The following is a 22,047-nucleotide window of genomic DNA, read 5'->3' as shown; positions in this document are numbered from 1 at the left end:
CAAAACATTAGGAACACCTGCTCTTTCCATGACATAGACTGACCAGGTGAATCCAGGTGGAAGTTGTGCTCCCTTATTGGTGCCATCTGTTAAATCCACATCAATAAGTATAGATGAAGGGGAGGAGACAGGTTAAAGAAGGATGTTTAAGCCTTGAAACATGATTGTGTATGTGTGCCATTCAGAGGGTGAATGGGCAAGACAAAGTATGTAAGTGCCTTTGAACAGGGTATCTCTGTTGTCATCTATGCATAGTCACTTTAATTAACTCTACCTACATGTACATACTACCTCAACTAACTGGTGCCCCCGCACATTGACTCTGTACCGGCCCTGTATATATTGTTATTTTTTACTGCTGCTCTTTAATTACGTGTTACTTTTATCTCTTATTCTGATCCGTATTTTTTTAAACTGCACTGTCAGTTAGGGGCTCGTAAGTCAGCATTTCACAGTTGTATTCGGCGCATGTGACTAATAACATTTGATTTGATTTGGTAGTAGGTGCCAGGCGCACCGGTTTGATTGTGTCAAGAACTGCAACACTGCTGGTGTTTTCATGCTCAACAGTTTCCCGTGTGTATCAAGAATGATCCACCACCCAAAGGACATCTAGCCAACTTGACACAACTGTGGGAGGCATTGGAGTCAACATGGGCCAGCATCCTTGTGGAATGCTTTCAACACCGTGTAGAGTCCTTGCCCTGGCAAATTGAGGCTGTTCTGAGGGCAAAAGGGGTTGCAACTCAATATTAGGAAGGTGTTCCTAATGTTTTGTACACTCAGTGTATGTGCCACACTGCTAACATTCTTAACCCTTTGTCAAACATTTTCTGTCTCTAATGTCACTGAGTACAGTCCTATAGTCTTTAAATCCTATGCCCTGCTCTCTCTGACAGAGATATAGGTCTAGAGATACCCAGAGCCTATTATAAAACGCTAGTCTGAAGGCAAGGGTCTAAGATACATTTCTCAGTCTATGATGTAGAGACTAAAGAGGACCACAGAGCCTATAACAGAACCCAGAGCCCAAGGCTGGGCCAGGCTGGGCCGAGGGGGAAAGTAATCATGATTCATGGTGCCTGACAGTGGGTGACGTCTACTGTACCCAGCTGGCTGTACATGGAGATCTATATTTTTAACCTTAAAGCCAGACCACAGTGTCTTCGGTTATGCAGGCTAAATATAGACTCACTCCTACTGCACACTTCTCCAGTTTCTCACTCCTTTCTGAGAGGCATGTGGAGGAGAAAAGAGGGTGAGAGAGGGATAGATAGATACAGTAGAGAGAGAGAGAGAGAGAGAGAGAGAGAGAGAGAGAGAGAGAGAGAGAGAGAGAGAGAGAGAGAGATGGATAGGGTTTGTGGGGTGGGGGGAACATGTCGCCCCGGTCCTGATGTAAATAAATCACCCTCAACTGTTGACCCGTGTGTAGAGAAAGGGGTTGGAGGGGTTGTTTTCGTACCCCTGCTCTGTTCTGCCCCCTCTCCCACCTCCCTCCATCACTTTCCCCTCTTCCGTGTGACAGGTCAATCTGGATTGATTTCATCTGCCCTCCCTCGTCTAGGGAGGCCAACATCCTGTATGGCAACTAGAAATAGAGTGAGCGCTCTGGGACAGAGGAGGGGAGGGGAGGAGAGTACTACTGAGCAGCTAGAGAGAAGTGGTGAGGGTGAGAGGATGGTGTTGTGTCATCCACACACATGTAAACAGACATGGACAACACCCACACACACAGTGTCGTGGGTGATAAACTGACTCATACAGGCACACACACTCACTCTGTGGTGATCGTGAGATCGGTGTCTTTGTGAAAGGGGTGCTGTGTGTGGCTGAAACTGAGTCAGCGAGTCTGACCCAAGCCACCCTACTGTCACACGGTCACACCGCCACGGGTGGTGGCCCTCCCTGTCCGTTAGACCCTGCCCCACATCTGACCACACACACACACACACACACACTCAATGGCACATAAACCAGCCTATTCATCCTCCTCAGCCCTCAACTCATAAGCATGGGAGTGCGTGCACACACACATACACAGAAAGACACACACACAGAAACACACACACACACACCTGTCACTTTGTCCTTGTCAGCAGATTCTGGGTCTCTTTCCCCCTGCTGGGTGTTGAACTCCAGTCCCCCTCTGCCAGGGCCACCACTAGGGTAAGGTGCCTGCCTGCTGTCCTCCCAGTCAGGTCTGAACACACACACAGACACACTAGAACATCTGTTGGTAAAAACTCGTCTCAGCCATGACCCCTCTCCTCACACAGACACAGTAGCCCTTATTCCATGACTCCTCCTGTATTTATAACATGTACAGTTTGACAGTTTAGTCATTCAGCAGACGCTCTTATCCAGAGTGAATTACAGGTAGTGCCTTCATCTTACGGTAGTTAGGAGGGACAACCACATATCACAGTCATAGTAAGTACATTTTTCCTCAATAAAGTAGCTACCAGCAAAGTCAGAGCTACTGTAGTAATACAAATAAAATAAAAGATACAAATTAAAGTGTTGAATTTTTTAGTTAGTTAGTTAGTTAGTTCACGAAAGGCATTCTGTTTTTCTTTTTTCCATTTAAAAAATGCAATATATAAAATACATTGTCCTATCTATTCTTTCACTCACTCAATCGTGTCTGAGGCTCAGATGGTGACACCTGTGTTTTGGTGGCTGGTGGTGGCTGGCCTGCTTTCCCCAGGCAAGGACACTCAGACCCTGGCTCTTTGTTTCCATCACTCAGCCTGTCCTCCTGGAGCTACGTGGCCAGACTGCTCATTGCACTCCCCTCCTCCCCCCATTCCTTCTCATATGCATGGATTTGCATAAAACAAAGACACTGCCTAGCCGGCGTCGTCGAAGGAGAGACGGAAACCAAGATGACTGTCAGCCATCGACCGGACCGGGCCAAGCCGAGCTGTAAGAGGTTTGACAGGTAGTCAGGGTGCGGTACAACGTTTTAACACATGGTGGCGAGTAAGATGGACGCCTTCCACTCGCCAACCGTCCGTTCTCTGACATGGCGTTGTTTATATCCTGTGCAGGTGAGCAGAGGTCACCTGATTCACGGTGGTGACATGGGAGGAGAAGAGGAGCACTTAAAACACTTCATCTAAAGATGATTTGTCCTTGTCTCCCCTGATGCCTTTGTCCTCTCTCACTCTCACTCTCTCACTCTCCCTCTTTGCTGAAGTTAAGTGGAGCTGGAGACAGGCCAGCTACTGATCCCAGGCCCCACTTAAGGACAATCAGGGAAATAACACTGGACACACTAAGGGCCATAATGGAATGTCTCGATCTAGCAGTATAGCATATAGAGATAGAGACCACAGAATGTGCCATCCCATTTCAGGCTATTTTGGAAAAGATATATTTCTGAATACTTTTCACAAATAAATTATGTATATATATATAGAGTTGAAGTCAGAAGTTTACATACACCTTAGCCAAATACATTTAAACTCAGTTTTTCACAATTCCTGACATTTAATCCTAGTAAAAATTCCCTGTCATAGGTCAGTTAGGATCACCACTTTATTTTAAGAATGTGAAATGTCAGAATAATAGTAGAGAGAATGATTTATTTCAGCTTTTATTTCTTTCATCACATTCCCAGTGGGTCAGAAGTTTACATACACTCAATTAGTATTTGGTAGCATTGCCTTTAAATTATTTTACTTGGGTCAAACATTTCGGGTAGCTTTCCGCAAGCTTCCCACAATAAGTTGGGTGAATTTTGGCCCATTCCGCCTGACAGAGCTGGTGTAACTGAATCAGGTTTGTAGGCCTCCTTGCTCACACACGCTTTTTCAGTTCTGCCCGCAAATTTTCAATAGGATTGAGGTCAGGGCTTTATGATGGCCACTCCAATACCTTGACATTGTTGTCCTTAAGCCATTTTGCCACAATTTTGGAAGTTTGCTTGGAGTCATTGTCCATTTGGAAGACCCCTTTGCGATCAAGCATTAACTTCCTGACTGATGTCTTGAGATGTTGCTTCAATGTATCCACATAATTTTCCTACTTCATGATGCCCTCGATTTTGTGACGTGCACCAGTCCCTCCTGCAGCAAAGCACCCCCACAACATGATGCTGCCACCCCGTGCTTCACGGTTGGGATGGTGTTCTTTGGCTTGCAAGCCTCCCCCTTTCAACTCCAAACATAACGATGGTCATTATGGCCAAACAGTTCCATTTTTGTTTCATCAGACTAGAGGACATTTCTCCAAAAAGTATGATCTTTGTCCCCATGTGCAGTTGCAAACCGTAGTCTGGCTTTTACTCCGGACTCATTTTACTGTGGATATAGATATTTTTGTACTAGTTTCCTCCAGCATCTTCACAAGGTCCTTTGCTGTTGTTCTGGAATTGATTTTCATTTTTCGCACCAAAGTACGTTCATCTCTAGGAGACGGTATGACGGCTGTGTGGTCCCATGGTGTTTATAATTGCGTACTATTGTTTGTACAGATGAACGTGGTACCTTCAGGCATTTGGAAATTGCTCCCAAGGATGAACCAGACTTGTGGAGGTTTACAATTTTTTTTATGACGTCTTGGCTGATTTCTTTAGATTTTCCCATGATGTCAAGCAAAGAGGCACTGAGTTTGAAGGTAGGCCTTGAAATACATCCACAGGTACACTAATTGACATAAAATTATGTCAATTAGCTTATCAGAAGCTTCTACAGCCATGACATAATTTTCTGGAATTTTCCACTCTTTAAAGGCACAGTCAACTTAGTGTATGTAAACTTCTGATCCACTGGAATTGTGATACAGTGAATTATAAGTAAAAAAATCTGTATGTAAACAATTGTTGGAAAAATTACTTGTGTCATGCACAAAGTAGATGTCCTAACCGACTTGCCAAAACTATAGTTTGATATCAAGAAATTTGTGGAGTGGTTGAAAAACGAGTTTTAATGACTCCAACATAAGTGTATGTAAACTTCCGACTTCAACTGTATATATAAATATATATATATATATATATATATTACTGAGTGTACAAAACATTAGGAACACCTTCTCAATATTGAGTTGCACCCGCTTTTACCCTCAGAACATCCTCAATTCATCGTGGCATGGACTCTACAAGGTGTCAAACGCGTTCCTCATGAATGCTGGTCCATTTTCACTCCAATGTTTCCCACAGTTGTGTCAAGTTGGCTGGATGTCCTTTGGGTGTTGGACCATTCTTGATACACACAGGAAACTGTTGAGCGTGAAAAACCTTGCAGCGTTGCAGTTAATTGAGAGACTCAAATTTCTGAACCTTGCACCAACAACCCTACCCCTTTCAAAGGCACTTAAATATTTTGTCTTGCCCATTTACCTTCTGAATAGCACATATACCCAATCCATGTCTAAAGACTTTATTTTTTTTATTTTTTTTTACCAGTCTCCCCCTCTTCATCTACACTGATTAAGGTGAATTTAACAGGTGACATTAATAAGGGATCATAGCTTTCACCTGGATTCACCTGGTCAGTCTATATCATGTAAAGAGCAGGTGTACCTAATGATTTGTCCATTCACTGTATGTGTCTTTCTCTGCTTGTGTAGTGTGTTAACCATCTGTAACTCACTCATAACAAATCACTCCCTCGGTCTGAAAAAAGTTCCAGTTAGGGGAGCACCAGGCAGTGTACTATTACTGGTCCTGTTGACAGGGTAAGCCCAGTGACTGAGGGCTGAGTAGGGTCACTGGTCCCCGGACACAGACTGGGGATCAGGGGGATGAGAGGGATTTGAGCTGCCTGGAGGGGGCATGAGGAGCAGCTGCCTGCAGAGAGAACATGGACGTTTCGGGGAGATGGTTGGAGGTATGAGGGGGGTTGTAATGTATAGTGTACCATATAGGGGTATGGAGGGTTTAGGGGCTATTAATGACTCCTTTTATGATGGAACGGGATATGATCAGTACAGCTGAATGTAAACACGGCACAAACCACCCAATAAAATTGTCAATACACACTCCTTAAAACACTGTTTCACTCACACACACTAGCATGTCTTCTCTGTCACAGTGGGCACCCACATAGACAGAGCAGCTCAAGTTTCATGCTGACGAGTCACGAACGGAGCGTCCCTCCTAACAGATTAGTCGATGGGTTTCGGCGCGGCACAATCAGCGAAGCCATTACAGAAACAATTGGTTTTGTGATAAACATTGGCCTCAGTTTCCCTTCATCTCTGTGCATCGATTACAGACGACTGCAGAAATGTTCTTTAGTCGGATCCCTTTTGTATATGAACCCTACTCTGGGTGTTGCTACAGGTTCAGTAGAATAGAAAGTGCCATCGAACCCAGGCGCTGGGATAAGTAGTTCCAGCAGGTAGACGTTTCCAGGATGGCCCTTACATTTCCGAGATGTACATTAAGAGTGAGGATGAGACATGAACATCATAAAGTGATGAGATGGAGAAATATATTGAGAGACATGTTGTAGAGGTAACATGATGGCGGCGTCAGATTCATGAATAAAGAATGACAAACACTATTACATAGCTGTAATGGACCCTTCAGAGAACCACACATTATGTTATGATAACATACGGTATAGACTGGGTCGTTCAGTGTAATACACGTTCAATTGCATTAGGTTTCAAATGTGTTGTTAGTGAAAAGTGGAAAAACAATTCATTAAATTAAACTGATTCATTAAAAACACTGGTTTTGCGACTGTAAAAGTGTAAACATTTAAAATTAATAATAATGGTAATAATAATGATATGATTAATAATAATATTTTTCAACACTACATCATTACTGAAAGAGAAAGAGAGTAAGAGAAAGATAGTGAAAGAAAGAGAATTGTCTTTTACCTCAGACATCAAGGCCAAGGGCACGGAGGGGCGAGGCTCTCGTTCACAGATGGAGGAATTTTCTGGATGACCTGAAAATGCAGATAGCAGAAGACCCAGTCAAAACATACACCATGAATACACACACACACACACTGAACAAGTTGCTTTCTCACCTTGGCTACGCAGTAAAATCCATACAGTAGCTTACTGTAGACAAGATTTGATGTGGAGGAAAGGGTAGAACATTTGCATTCCAATAGACTCTGTGTATCCAGTCTCCAGGCATCTAAACATATTCATCCGATATGACAGAAATACCCAGAGAAATGTCTATGACAGAGGGGGAAGTGAAAGACCGAATCAAAACCAGATTGAACAGTAATGAAAGACTCATTATTAACCCTAAATATGAATATTGAAATATCACAAATCATATTAACTGCACATTGATTTGCAAACACATGCACGTACATGCATGTCAACGCGCACACGTACACACACACGCACACACACTCTGCCGGTATCGTCACGTACGCAGCCAATGAGTTTTCAGTCAACTCAGCTGGGTATCTACACGCCCAACAGCATATGGTGTACTAATGCAGACACCTACACAAACACACACACACACACACACACACACACACACACACACACACACACACACACACACACACACACACACACACACACACACACACACACACACACACACACACACACACACACACACACACACACAGAAAGTGAAAGTGAGATACACAGGCATTTACAGTAGTCCACAGCCCTGCCCTCACTGGCTGGGCCCACACCTAGCATCATTCTGAGCCCTCACTGGCTGGGTCTGGACCTAGCATCACTCTGAGCCCTCACTGGCTGGGCCCACACCTAGCATCACTCTGAGCCGTCACTGGCTGGGCCCACACCTAGCATCACTCTGAGCCCTTACTGGCTGGGCCCACACCTAGCATCACTCTGAGCCCTCACTGGCTGGGTCTGGACCTAGCATCACTCTGAACTCACACTGACTGGGTCTGGACAGACAGACAGACAGACAGACAGACAGACAGACAGACAGACAGACAGACAGACAGACAGACAGACAGACAGACAGACAGACAGACAGACAGACAGAAACAGAGACGGACAGAGAGAAATTGTAGGAATGAGATGGGCATGAAATAGAGAAGAGAGAAGGAGAGATGGAAGCTCTGGGAGGAGTGGAGGTCACCTTGCTTGGTTAAGAGATCAATGTCCGTTTGACTTGCAGTGAGGTGGTGTGGCGTGTGTGTGCGTGTGTAAGTGTGTGTGTGTTGGGTCTCATCAGTGTGAAAAGTCTGAGCGGTGTCACTCCGCAATGTAGAGGATAAAAAAAATCTAAATCCACCGTATTTATTCTGTAAAAATGATTATTCACAATTATAGATTTTTTTGTTGCTTTTATACAAACCATCTACAATTGAAACATCTGAATAAGCAGTGGTAACATTTGATATAAAATAATTGACCACACACCCACAACAGTGGTGGAAAAATGACGGTCTAAGAAATACTTAATCTCTACACTGCAGTGGAGAAAATCTGAAATTATTGGGTTTTCAAATAAATGCCACATAACTCAATTTTACTGAGCTCTGACAAACTCCAGGAAAACAGCGGTGACGCAGTCTGCTGATGTAGAGAGCACAGCAGGACATAAAGTCAGCACGTCTAAATCACTGCACGTGTAAACGTTTATCAGAGAGATGCAGATATGTTATGCCTGAACGCAGCCCAAACTAGCCCCTAACTGCTCTGAAGAAGGGGATGGGTACGTTCAAGGACCTTCTATTTAGAGGTGCTATTTATTTAGTTCATATGATTCCCTTCAACCTTCTAGAACCAGGTGGTGATGAAGAGTTAATAATAACTTCCTAAATTCATATCAGTCTACAGTATATTTGGCAATAATTGGTTTATGCTTCTGATTCACACAGGAGCATATAAACAGATACATACATTCAGCCTCCAAAATGAATTGAAATAACTCATGAGGATAAGGAGGCGCTAGGCTACTTTGGCTTGAAGTGTTTCCCAAAAAACGTATAGATTATTCAGACTTTTGGGGGAATTGGAGTAGCCCAACACATTCATATCATCAGAGTTATTTTGATTAAAAAAATATATATAATATTGTTTAAGAATTTTTTTCTGAGTGAGTTTTTTTCTAGAATGAAAAGCAGATGTCATTCGGAGAGAAAGAGAAAGTATTTTAAAGTAGAAGTCCGCTGCTCTCTTCCCCCCCTCTCTCTCGCTCTCTTTCTGTCTCTGTCCTGCCATCCTCTGTGCCACCGGACCTCAGGGAGCTGGTGTTGGATTCATTTAAGTCCCAGTCCCTTTGCTTTAGCTCCATTTGCAGACATATAAAATTACCCCTCAGAGTACGGCTACACTTCATTATCAACATAACCTGCAGCCAGCCACTCTCAAGGACAACTCTCTAATGAGTCACATGCCTATTCCCTCTAAAATATCTATTTGAAGCACAAAGTTTCGACTTTCTGCTGCCCCAAAGAGGATAAAATGAGAGGAATATTTCCCAGTAAAATAAGTGCATCTTAATTGATCCCTGATGCACGTTTCCCCCTGAAGGAGGGAGAAAGCTTTTCTTCTCAGAGAGGATAGGAGGTGAGTAATGTTGCCGTTTCCTGTTTTCTCCCAGCGTCCTCTACCAACCTGGGCAGGCCCTATAAGAAGGTTAGTAGGGAGGGGATAGGCCTCACTATTCACTCTGTGAAGGGATAAAACAAATATGTTTCAATACAATCTACATGACATACAGTATATTGTTTTATTTGACTCAACATGAGTAATGCTTGTAAAGCAAATTTTTATCGTGTCATAGCTATTGAATAAAAAGTCTGATTTGGATTTGGGGAGTCTGTTTTATCCAAACAATTAGGTCTACCCTCCTGGGTTGTTCTTGTCAAGGACAGAGTTGATGGCCTTTACCTGTTAGAAGGTAGGTCGTCTTAAGCTGTCTAAATAAAGCATAAACAAAAGCTGTGTGTTCTATTATTCATTGGACTCTGTTTGGCCCAGAGAATCCAGGTTAGCACGCCAACCCCACGTTCCCTGTCTGACCTCCTCACTCTACCGTCTGTCCGTGTGTGTGTATGTGTGTGTTTGTGTGTGTATGCACCCTGTCTCTGCACATTCACACACACAGACGCATAGATAAACTAAGACGTTCAGAGGTGAAAAGTCATGACGCCTGCGCAGACCAACACAAACCCACACTACAAGATCTGTCTCTCTCATAAGCACACACATATACACTAATGTCTCTTGGTAAAAAGGACAAACAAGGGGCATGTCACTCAATCTCAGCCCTATCTCCTCTCCTCTCTAACACACAGAGCCAAAGCAGGTTAAGGGCAGTGTGGTGTTCTACATTTAAATCATTAGCCTGTTGATATAGGAATCAGTGTGATATAGGAATCAGTATGATTTAGGAATCAGTGTGATTTAGGAATTATTACATTAATACCCAGAGGGGGAATATTGTGACAGAGGAGAGGTTTGTCACCAGTCCCTGATTCTCTAATTAACACACCAATAATGACACATAGACACATACTGTGCTTATTCATACACACACATGTGACTTAACCGGACAAGCTGAAGTAAAACTCTCTTAAACTCTTTGGAACACACAAGCACACATTTGGAGACCGGTAAAACTGCAGTGAGTGTTGAGCTCTCTGTATACAGTCGGGAGCTAAGTGGCTGCTATGATGGCAGTATATATTATTCAGTCAGTAATAATGTAGAGCGTTAGCTGTGTGTATCTCACACACGGAGCTGTCTCTCTAAGAAGAGGAAATGAGTGTGTTCCCCTGGGTTAGGGATTACTCTAATGACTTTGTGTATGGCCCTGTGCGCTCTCACTTTTGACCTCCATACAGCCTCTGAAAGACAGCCTGACACACAGACAGAGACACATACATGGACAAATGTACACACAAACACACACACACACACACACACACACACACACACACACACACACACACACACACACACACACACACACACACACACACACACACACACACACACACACACACACACACACACACACAAACCCTCCTAAGCCCCTCTCCTGGGCCCCCGTTTGAGCCCCTGGAGGAGTCGGGACCCCTGCCTACCTATTTTAGGATCTGTCAATAGGCTTGTTGCTCCCTGAGCGAACACCCCGCCCTGTCCACCTCCCACCTCCGTAGGCGGCAAGCATCAACGCGTTGCATCGCTCCAAATGAACACCTCAGTGAGAGCAGATAGAACCATCACTCAGATAACCATGCACTGTAGCAAGGGGAAATTAGCAACAGCATCTATCGCTTATCTGTCAGTCCTCAATCAAATGTGCCAAGATTCAATATATTGTGGCTAAATCAAAGAATATAAAAACAAAGATTACAATCATTAATTATGGACAATGGCCGTCACATGATCCAAAAAACAACAGCTAACAGACTAATCCTCACTACATCTGATTCTATTCTAAAAGAACAATCAATTACAGAGAGAGAGAGTGTGTGTGTGTGTGGGGGGGGGGGGCTAGGACTGATTGGTATCTGGCAGTGAAGACACAGTGAAGACTGTCACTCTCTCTCTCTCTCTCTCTCTCTCTCTCTCTCTCTCTCTCTCTCTCTCTCTCACGCACACGCACACAGAGAGAGAGAGAGAGAGAGAGAGAGAGAGAGAGAGAGAGAGAGAGAGAGAGAGAGAGAGAGAGAGAGAGAGAGAGAGAGAGAGAGAGAGAGAGAAAGAGAGAAAGAGAGAGAGAAAGCGAGGGTCGAGTCGTTCTCAACATACCGCTCCAAACACTCCCCCAAAATGATAGGAATTAGGCTCCTTATACACAAAGCAACACTCTGCCAAGATAAAGAGCCAAATATTAATAAGGCAATGTTCAAATACAGTAAACAGAATAACAGACGCAAAAAGACGAATAATATCCTCCCAAAATGATGCAAATAATTGTTGGTTGTTTTGTGTGGCTAATATAAAAGATATCAATACATGGCATCTCCATGGCCGGGGATCAAACACGTATGTAATTAGATAAATTGAGTAGTTTGTCCTAAGTAAGCAGGAGAGGGGCTTGGCTGTAAATTGCGTGGTGTGTGCATGCTAAGACACAGGCCTGGCACAGCTGCAGAGAGCCGCACTCACAATTTATCATCTCTACATCGCAGGAGCCGTTGGCCCGCTCCGCTATTAATCATCAGCAAAATCATTTAATTCAGCACCGGCTCCAACTATTGTCTCAGTCCCCCCCTCTCTCTACCCCCTCCATCGCCCCCCTCTCGGCCCTCGCTCTGGGCACATCAGCCACCACAGCAGAAGCAGCACACACCCTCCTCCTCACACATAACCATCGGAGTGAAGGAATTAAAGAGGCTCTCCGTCTGTGTAATAGGGCAACACATCATCACTTGCACATTGGAGGTTATTTGGGTGAATTAATGAAGAAGCTTGTTAGGGGTAGCCTCGCAAGCCGCCTGATCTTGCGGCGAACATTCATGTAAGCTCGCGAGATCAGGCGGCTTGCGAGGCTATGTTAGGGTGGATGCTTCCGTTTTTCTATCAACGAAGAAATGCAATGATTCTGTTATTTTAATTTCAACTAACGTATTTGTATACGTTTAACAGTGATAAAACTGCACCTGCTTAGTTTTAACAGATACTATGAGGAGACACAATGCAAATTGTTTCATCAATGTGAGAAGATCATGAATTTAAACTGGAGGTGTCATAAAAAATATGCACCCCCCCTCCACAACATGAACAACATTTTCACATAACCATCCCCTTGTACTGTAAAAAAATAAATGTGCACCCCCCCTTAATAAAATGATCTTTAAAACAATAATTACCACCACAAATAACAATAACTGTAGTAATCCTGTGTTGATAAATGTGTATATCGACTTGCCCACTTCAGCATGGTATTGTGGCAGTCAATGCCACGCAGGGCAACAGGCCAGAAGGTTGAGGTTTCTCTGACCACCACAGATGAGCTCTCGCTCCCTGCCTGTTTCATTACACTACGATCAGAGCCGGCTGCAGACAATGATCAGCTAGGGGGAAATCAGATATTCAACATTTTGATGCTATATTTATAATTATTATAAATATATGCAACGATTTTCCACTAACAAGTTTCTGTGCCAATGCACCACACACAACCCATGAGCAATACATAATTGCATACCTAGTACCAACTTTGAGAGCTTCATCATGGCTTGGAGGCTGGAATTATATTAGAGTGGAGTGGATGAACGTGCGCAGGTAGCCTACAGGATACTTTTCAAGTAGCCTAATCAGATGAAAACATTGTGACTAGTTGTGTTTATGCCAACCATAAAAGGTAATACATTTTAAAAGCGAAATAACAAATATTTATGCTACATTGACACGTTAGGTTGTAGGTCAAGGAATAGCCGCTTGAATCGGGAAATAGGCAGAACGTGTGTTGAGCTTTGCTGAATAACCGAGCCTGCTGGGAGCATAGGCCTATGTCTTCACGCTATATAGAACGACTTGGGAGAATGATGATCGGCAACAGACAGCGCATCAGTATCAAAGTAAAAATACAGCCAGACTGTCCTGTACTGGGCCTTTCTAGACCTTATAATCTGTCCAGAGTAGACACACAACTGATCCAAATGGAATGAAACAGGCAAATCACAGGGCTTTTGCACCGTTATTGAAATTAAATTTTCACTGCAGTTTACAGCCTAGCGTAGAATTGTACTCACTTGAAAACAATAATGCAAATATGAATTGCATTGTGGTGTTGTAAGCTGGTCTAGGTAGGATAATTATATTGTCCCTAAGGCCATACACATGTAATTAACTGTATAACAGATCTATTTATTTATAAAGTGAGGCAAGGCAGCGATTAAAAAGAAAATCCTAATAAAAAAATCTAATTAAAGTTGTACCCCTTGAAATAATACCAAACAACCTTTGTACAACACCTAGGGACCTCACAAAGTGATTTCAGCCTTTTGGTTTTGTAGCGAACAGTGGGGCAGGAAATACAACTCGGATCACTGGCGTGAAAGACAAACACCCTACGCATCATGCCAATAGGGTTAACCCACATGCTGGGAATTGTAACGTGGCTCATATAGCAAGGTTTTCTTCACTGCCCCCTCCCTGTGCTTCGACTACTCAACCCCCTAGCACGTCCGGGCCGTTGGCAGCACGGCCACCATCCCACTTCTGAGACCAGTGTACCAAACGGCAGGACAAGGAAGCGAAACCAGGTCACTGGCATGAACACCCTATGCATCATGCCAATAGGGTTAACTCACTTGGTAGGATTTTAGCAGTCATTTAGCAGTCTCTCTTATCCCGAGCAACTTACAGGAGCAATTAGGGTTAAGTGCCTTGCTCAAAGGCACATCAACAGATTTTTCACCTAGTCGGCTCGAGATTCGAACCAGCAACCTTTCAGTTACCGGCTCAACGCTCTTAACCGCAAGGCTACCTGCCACTCTCATCACGGCTCATATACTGAGGATTGTGACAGTATAATGGTTTGGGAATGACAGTCACAGGAACCAGGGTTTGAGTCCCAGTCAGGATTCCTCCCTAATCCACTATATTGGTGTCATGTGTTGGAAAGCACCATTGAAAGCATGTCCCAGACGAGTTTTAGTCACAGTACATTTGTGTTAGGCTAGCAGTGTTTCTGTCAGGTTTCTGTACTGCACATGAGATGGCAGAGTATACAAAACAAATGTGCACCTGATTGATACAAATATTAATGATATCATTCTGCGAGGTAGGCCTACTTTGCATTCTGCATTTAATTGGGAAAGTTTTTGAAAAAATAAGTTGTGTTAAGTTGGCTGGATGTCCTTTGGGTGGTGGACCATTCTTGATACACACGGGAAACTGTTGAGCGTGAAAAACCCAGCAGGGTTGCAGTTCTTGACACAGTCAAACCGGTGCGCCTGACACATACTACCCTCTGAATGGCACACATACACAATCCATGTCTCAATTGTCTCAAGGCTTTAAAATCATTCTTTAACATTTCTCCTCCCTTTCACCTATATTGATTTAAGTGGATTTAACAGATGACATCAATAAGGGATTATAGTTTTCACCCCGGTTCACCTGGTCAGTCTATGTCATGGAAAGAGCAGGTGTTCCTAATGTTTTGTACAATCAGTATCTCTCTTACTTTTAGAAGTGTTTACTTCAGGCTGACTAATAACATCTATTGAGTTGCAATGCCCGATAATTGAATATCCAAATCAAATTAAATGATCTACAAAATGGGTTTTGCAGCAACACAATTTGAAAGGAACGCTACAGCTACGTTTTTTCCTTTCATTGTTTGCGATTCACAAATTATTCTTTTGATTCCCATGATTCGATTCACCGCAATTTAACCAAACCTCAACTACTACAATGGCGAAGCACATCATTCAATTCGTCAAAAATAATCATTTAAAATGAATAGTTTCATATGAATTAAATGAATCACAATTTATGTGAAGAGGGGCGTCTGTTATATAGTCAATTAAATCTGTAGGGCCTAAACAAGATCAATAGGGGATATTATTTAACTGCGTGTCTCATGGCTTTACTGTTCTTTCATGCGCAATGATGCACCTGGCCTCTCCGCTGACTATCAGCTATCCCTCTAAGTTCTTGTGGATTTCTGTAGAAAATTGGTGCAGATTTCAATGACTTGATGTGTGGTATGATTGCTAGTTAACCTATTGCAGATCTGGACAAACGATCCACCTACCACTATTGTCACTATGGATAGAGGACAGGACAGAGTTGACTGTATAGTAAGTGTGCAAAAAAGCGTAATGCATAAGGGAAGTACCAAAAAACCTTGATAGTGGGGGGCACATGCAAGAAGATGAGGAAATGTGGCTATATGGAAGAAATTATATAGTAAAACCTGCAAAATGGGGAATGTAAACCACAGAAAAAATGCACTACCTCCCCTGTGCCCAATTTTAAAAATCCCACAACACTCCTACCCCAGTAACCTCCCACCCCAGTAACCTCCCACCCTAGTAACCTCCCACCCCAGAAACCTTGCACCCCAGTAACCTCCCACCCCAGAAACCTCGCACCCCAGTAACCTCCCACCCCAGAAACCTCGCACCCCAGTAACCTCCCACCCCAGAAACCTCCCACCCCAGAAACATCGCACCCCAGAAAACTCGCACCCCAGTAACCTCCCACCCCAGTAACCTCCCACCCCAGAAACCTCGCACCCCAGTAACCTCCCACCCCAGAAACCTCCCACCCCAGTAACCTCCCACCCCAGTAACCTCCCACCCCAGTAACCTCCCACCCCAGTAACTCCCACCCCAGTAACCTCCCACCCCAGAAACCTCCCACCCCAGTAACCTCCCACCCCAGTAACCGCCCACCCCAGTAACCTCCCACCCCAGTAACTCCCACCCCAGTAACCTCCCACCCCAGAAACCTCCCACCCCAGTAACCTCGCACCCCAGTAACCTCGCACCCCAGTAAATTGCGAACTGTCCCTTATCAAGAGAAAAGAGACACCAACCACTATAAAGGTGATTTAAACGTTATGATAAGATGAACTCACCCCCGCTCATCCATGTTCAGAGTATACATGCATGCACACACTCTCACATGCAAAACCTTACATTCACACCTTAATGTGCACACTGCTGCATTGGTGTGCTGCTGAAAACAAAAAGGAAAGAGAGTGAGATTGAATTTAATCCCTAAAATGCTGTCTTGTTCACACTGTCACATCTTTGTTCTCATTGACCAATTGTTGTAGAACACTAAAACAAAATGCCCTCCATTCTCCTACACAAGTCTCTTAGACAGTTTGATATGACAAACACATTGAGAGGGATCTTCAGTTCCTGTCCCCTCGGGGACACTAAGATTAAGATCCATCCTCAGAAGAGGTCTCAAAGGTCATAAGGTAAACGCCAAACCAACAGCGGGTTGGGAGAAGCGCTACTGTGCCTCATCTGCCCACGCCTACCCCGGTGACTCATTATGCATCGCCCTGGCACCGTCTCCTACACCCCCTCACATGCACGACAGAGCCCGCTTCGCCTGCTGGGTGTACCCCTGTCTTTCGGAGCATGGTCTGTTCTCTGTTCTAGGCCAAATGCAAGGGAGGAGGAGGGCAGGGAGGAAAGAACGGTGAAAAGGGGTACATAGGGATTGGGCTGTTGCAGAATACACACAAACACACACACATGGAATGTCACACACACATAGATATCTATAGAAACACAGGAACATACGAGTATAGTCTCACAAAAATAGTCACACACATATTTGGCCTATAGACATAGACATGTGCACCCACACCCACACACACACACAGACACAGACAAACACACACGAATGCAAGGACATACTTCCATTGCCCTACTAACATGTGGAACTACAACAAATCCAGATGTTCCCAAAATAATAAATGTGCAAATAATATAGTTTAGCATGAAAGCACAACAAAAAGTAAGCTCACCTTTTTGTTATGAATCATTCAAATTGAGGATGAAATGCATCACTTCAGTTTTAATAAAACGTGTAATCATAATGTACAATGCACACATGTATGCTACTGGCATTGTACTAAGCTTTACATCAATGACATGAATGATAGATTGATATTGAAAATAATTATGGAATGTAAATACATACCCAGGAGGCTTGATCCATGGCAAATAACGTTGACTCTTACCTCAACTATACCTTTCATTTTGTTTATTCAATTTTTTTACGTGAAATGGTATTTAGTTCAAATAAATATTGAACAGTGAAACAAAGTCTAATAAGTAATGAGACTGTCTGTCTTACACCTTTCTTTCTTTTTAAAGAAAAAATGAATAACTTTGTAGTAATACTATTACTACTGACCTGTAAAGATGCTCACAGAAATGTTAAGGTGCATCACTTCCAAATTGATTTTATCTCTAACAAAAATACAACGTGTATGTATTTTTAAAGTAAAATTGTGTTCCACATTTAAGATGTTGTTTGAGGTTGTGAACGAGGCTCATATTAGACAGGGTTGCTACCTAGCCAAACACATTGTTACTGATGTGATTATCTGGCATTAGTCATGCCTCCTTCCATCTGCACAGATGAAGACAAATCCCACAGACTAGAACAACTTCAGGAAAATTTGATGAAAACGGATGGATAGCAATTCATATATAGCGTACTTTAAGTCCATCCCCCAAATGTAACTCCTTGTGTCTATTCCCATTCACATGAACTACTCTGGATTTGTTTGTGAAATTCACATTCAATCAGGTCTATGTCAAGAGAAAACGGAGAAGCTTAATGAAAGGCCGATTACATACATTTATTGCATTTCATTTAATTGTAAGAAATGGAGAAAAAAATGAGCACATATGAACATCACATAATATGGTTAGTGAGGGAAATAATTTTGCACAGCAAAATATATAAGAGGAAAGTTTAATTAACATATGTATTAAAGATTTATTGATGAATGGTATCTCCCCATTTTGTACAAGCAGGGTGTCAATCCCTATCTATTTAACAATGTCCAGACATTATTGATTATAATAATATTATTGCCTTGGAAATAATGAGTTTGTTTGAGCCAAAAAATAATCTAGTACTGATTGACAACAAACTACTAAAATTAAGTTATCCAGCAATGTCAAAAGGTATCTATCTGCGTTTTTGAATTAGCTTAATCGAGTAACCATTCTGTGATATATTGCAGACTACATTTTAGTGCAATTCAGTCCAAAATACATTATCAAAATGCATGGTTCACGCTGACTTAGGGCTGAAGTTTCTACTCATTTAATACTTTGGTTTAAAATACAGTGAGTGGTAGGTGAAGACAAACACTACTACAGCTGTCAAACTACTGCTTGAACTGCAAGAACATGCTGCACAAAGCGCTGCTTATGCATGGAAACAATACTGTTCAATTGTATAAACTGAAGACGCCCCAACCTCTCCTACCAATGACAGGAAAACAATTTAGTGCACAGGACTTTATGAAACCTACAGCTAAATGATCCTAATCATCTACATCACATTCTTTTTTAAATGTCAACTAGCACATCCATGTTTTCCTTTAGATTCACAGAGTATAACAACTACTGTAGGTCTACAAATACTTCAATTATAATCCAGAGCATTCCACAGTTGTTAAATGCACAAGGATGGGGTATTTATTTTTTTAAATACACAAACTGCTTTTAAGCAACATACAGTTTAGTCCCATATAGGGATAGATAATTCATTTTAGAATAGTTGAGGTCCTTTTTTGCTCCCTCGCTACATGGATACCGCCGACCATCTTCCATCAGGAATGCGTCATACTGTATAGAAATGGGCGCTTAGTCGTATCATTCAACACAGTTGAAATGCACTTACACGGGAAGGGGGGTGGTATAAGAGTCCTTGTCACTTTTTTGTTGCTGTCCCAAAAAAGTGATCAGGACATAAAACAAGTATGAATGCCATGCTGGAGTCATCCGATAAAAGTACATTTTCAAGCACAAAAAGAAAAGAAAAACCGTACATGTCCAGCATGCAGGCCAGTTCAATAACATATCTATTTTAGAATAATGGATATTGTTTCTTATGAGTAATATAGTCTGTTTGTTGCTTAACACAAAATAGCAAGCATAACGCATGAGATGAGGTGGGGTAAAATGGCAGGCTCGCAGTCCTCCGAGTTTGGCAGAACAAAAACAGAAAGGGGAAAAGGCCAAAAACGTCTTCTTACTGTAGATGGTGGCAGTTTTTGACCGGTATTTGTACACGGATTTCAAAGTCGAAAGGTGAAAAAAGGCAAGTCGACGAACTTCCAAGGGGTATACTTAGTGCTTGCATGCACACATAGTATACAGCAACATTGTAAAGTTAAAACAACTTCGAAAAATAATAAATGATAGTTCATATTCAAAACACTGCAAGTCAAATGAACAATGATGAAAAAGAGCTTGACAAAAATATGCATCAAATAATAAGTATGGTAGCAAAAAAAGATGATGGCAGGTTTCAGTTTCTACTCCAAAATGAAGGGCAATTATGACAAAGTTACATCTTTCTATTGCAAGCCCCAAAACTTAAAACCGTTATTTGACAGACTGAGTAAACCCCTGTTGTCAAAACAAATTTAAACCGAAAAAAAATGTTTGCAAATTAGTTTTCTTGGTCTAGTAAGCCCCATTACAAAAAAAATCACAATGAAAACTTTTTAATGAGGGAACTGACAAACTCAGTTTTCATGATAATGTCGAGACTCACATGAAAAACTCCGGGGAGGAAGGGTTGTTGTCACTGCTGGATCCATTTTCTCTGAAGCCGTTGCTGATGAGCTTCTCATATTTTTCTTTGTATGCGTCCCTCTCCCTGGCCAGCCTGGAGATCTCCGCCTTGAGGTGGTCAACTTGCTGGACGAGCTGCGTCTTCTCGCCCTCCAGGACGTGCCGCTGCTGCACCCGCTTGTAGCGGCAGGACTGCGCATAGCCTCTGTTCTTTAGGGTCCTCCTCTTCTGTTTCAGCCGGATCACTTCTTCCTTGCTGACTCCCCGTAGCTGCCGGTTGAGCTCCCGCACCGACATGCCCACCAGCTGGTCGTCCGAAAACCGGTCGTCCAAATGTCCCATGTGTGGGTGGTTTCCTCCGGAGCTGCCGTTGGACGAGACCCCAGGTGATTGGTGATGGTGGCCGCCGTTGTGGTGGTGATGGTGGTGGTGGGGCCCCCCGTTCTGGGCTGCTGCGGCGGCGATAACTGCGGACACCACCGCCGCGGCTGAGCCCATCTCTTCCCCGCCCATGGTGCCTCCTCCTCCGGCTCCGCCGGCAAACTGCTGCCCTCTAGGATAGCCATCGAAGGACTGGAGCTGGTGACTGCTGTTGATCAGCGCCTCAACTGCGTCTTCGGGGCTGAAGCCCAGCGCCTCCGGATTCAACTGCGGTTGATAACCGGACATCCAGTAGAAATCCTCCAAGTGTGCCTTCTGTTCGCTCCCCGACCCCGGACTGGGCGACGAGAAGCTTGGAGAAGGGGGCACCGAGCTGCAAGGCGTGCTCATCGGGGTGGAAGACAAGGATCCCCCGGCGATAAGGCGGCTGCACTGGCTGATGTTGCGATCAGGCTCCACCGGCTCCTTTTTCACTTCAAACTTCATCAGATCGAAGTCATTAACATATTCCATGGCCAGGGGACTGGTGGGCAGGTCGGAGTTGCTCATTGCCAGTTCTGATGCCATCCTCTTGCTGCCGACAGTCCTCCAAAGGGGGTGAAGAGCAGCTGTCAAACTGGGTTGGTTTGGAAGAACGTGAGCCAGTTTGCTTTTTAAGCGTATTTGTCTTAAAGTGAAAAAATACGTTTTCAATGTCCTTTTTGCAGCGACGTGTTCCCAACTGTAAATTAATAGTTTTCTTTTCAGAGTCTATTGCACAGACGCACCAGAGCCGTGCACGCGAGTTGCGGAGTCCTCTTTCAGCATGAGAAATTCTGCGAATTTGTATTTTTAACATTTAACACATTACTGTTTCTTCATGGATAGGCCTACATTGCGTAAAGCGGAGAGGGTGAAATGTCGAAGGAGAGGGGTAAATGTAGCCTCGCACGTAAAATGCCTCTGACTTGTAGGCGATTTTTTAGAAGGATCACACAGCAGATGAGTTTAAAAGCATTGCAGAGTTTTATAGCCGCCCTGACGTCAGGTTGGAAATGGGAAATTGACTCGGACGAAGAGCCAATGGGCTCGCACAATCTATGGGCTAATTAACATATTAGTACAGAAACAAAACTTTTCTCAACTGTCAAAGGCTATCAGCTGACTGTCAGCTGCAATTCAACCTCTTAACTCTTTCGCCTCTCCATTGTAGGTATATTATTTGAATGGACATTTATTCTACCATTTGGACAAAAAATAACCATTCAATTATCTCACTGCGCTCATGGTGGGGAAAGGACAGTAGGCTGTGTGCACATTTTGGTTCGATTTAGTGTTATTGCAAGTGGCAATGGTAACATTTTAATGTCCAAATGTAAATTACAATATGCAAAATATGAAGTTATTGAAGCAATAATATATATTATTAGTTGTTGTCATAAACTAAATGCGTAATAACGCTTTTGTATGGTTGTAGGATTTATATTAGTTTCAAAAGTATCAAAACATA

At 43.2% G+C, this 22,047-nt stretch overlaps 1 protein-coding gene across 1 annotated transcript in view; it reads right to left on the bottom strand.

Annotated features, from left to right (window-relative positions):
• LOC139575930 (transcription factor Maf-like) overlaps window positions 1-21,581 on the bottom strand; it is a 129,684-nt gene extending 108,103 nt beyond the window's left edge. Inside the window, exons 1-2 of the mRNA XM_071401402.1 lie at window positions 20,158-21,581; window positions 6,841-6,911 (exon numbers count right to left, since the gene is read on the bottom strand). Coding sequence (XP_071257503.1) covers window positions 6,884-6,911; window positions 20,158-21,125 — 996 coding nt within the window. The 5' untranslated portion in view covers window positions 21,126-21,581 and the 3' untranslated portion in view covers window positions 6,841-6,883. The remainder of the gene's footprint in view (window positions 1-6,840; window positions 6,912-20,157) is intronic.
• Between the last annotated feature and the right edge of the window lie 466 nt (window positions 21,582-22,047).

Source organism: Salvelinus alpinus, chromosome 5 (assembly GCF_045679555.1).
Source record: "Salvelinus alpinus chromosome 5, SLU_Salpinus.1, whole genome shotgun sequence".
NCBI lineage: Eukaryota > Metazoa > Chordata > Actinopteri > Salmoniformes > Salmonidae > Salvelinus > Salvelinus alpinus.
Note: the sequence above shows the minus strand (reverse complement) of the source record. Positions and strands in the feature narration are given on the sequence as shown.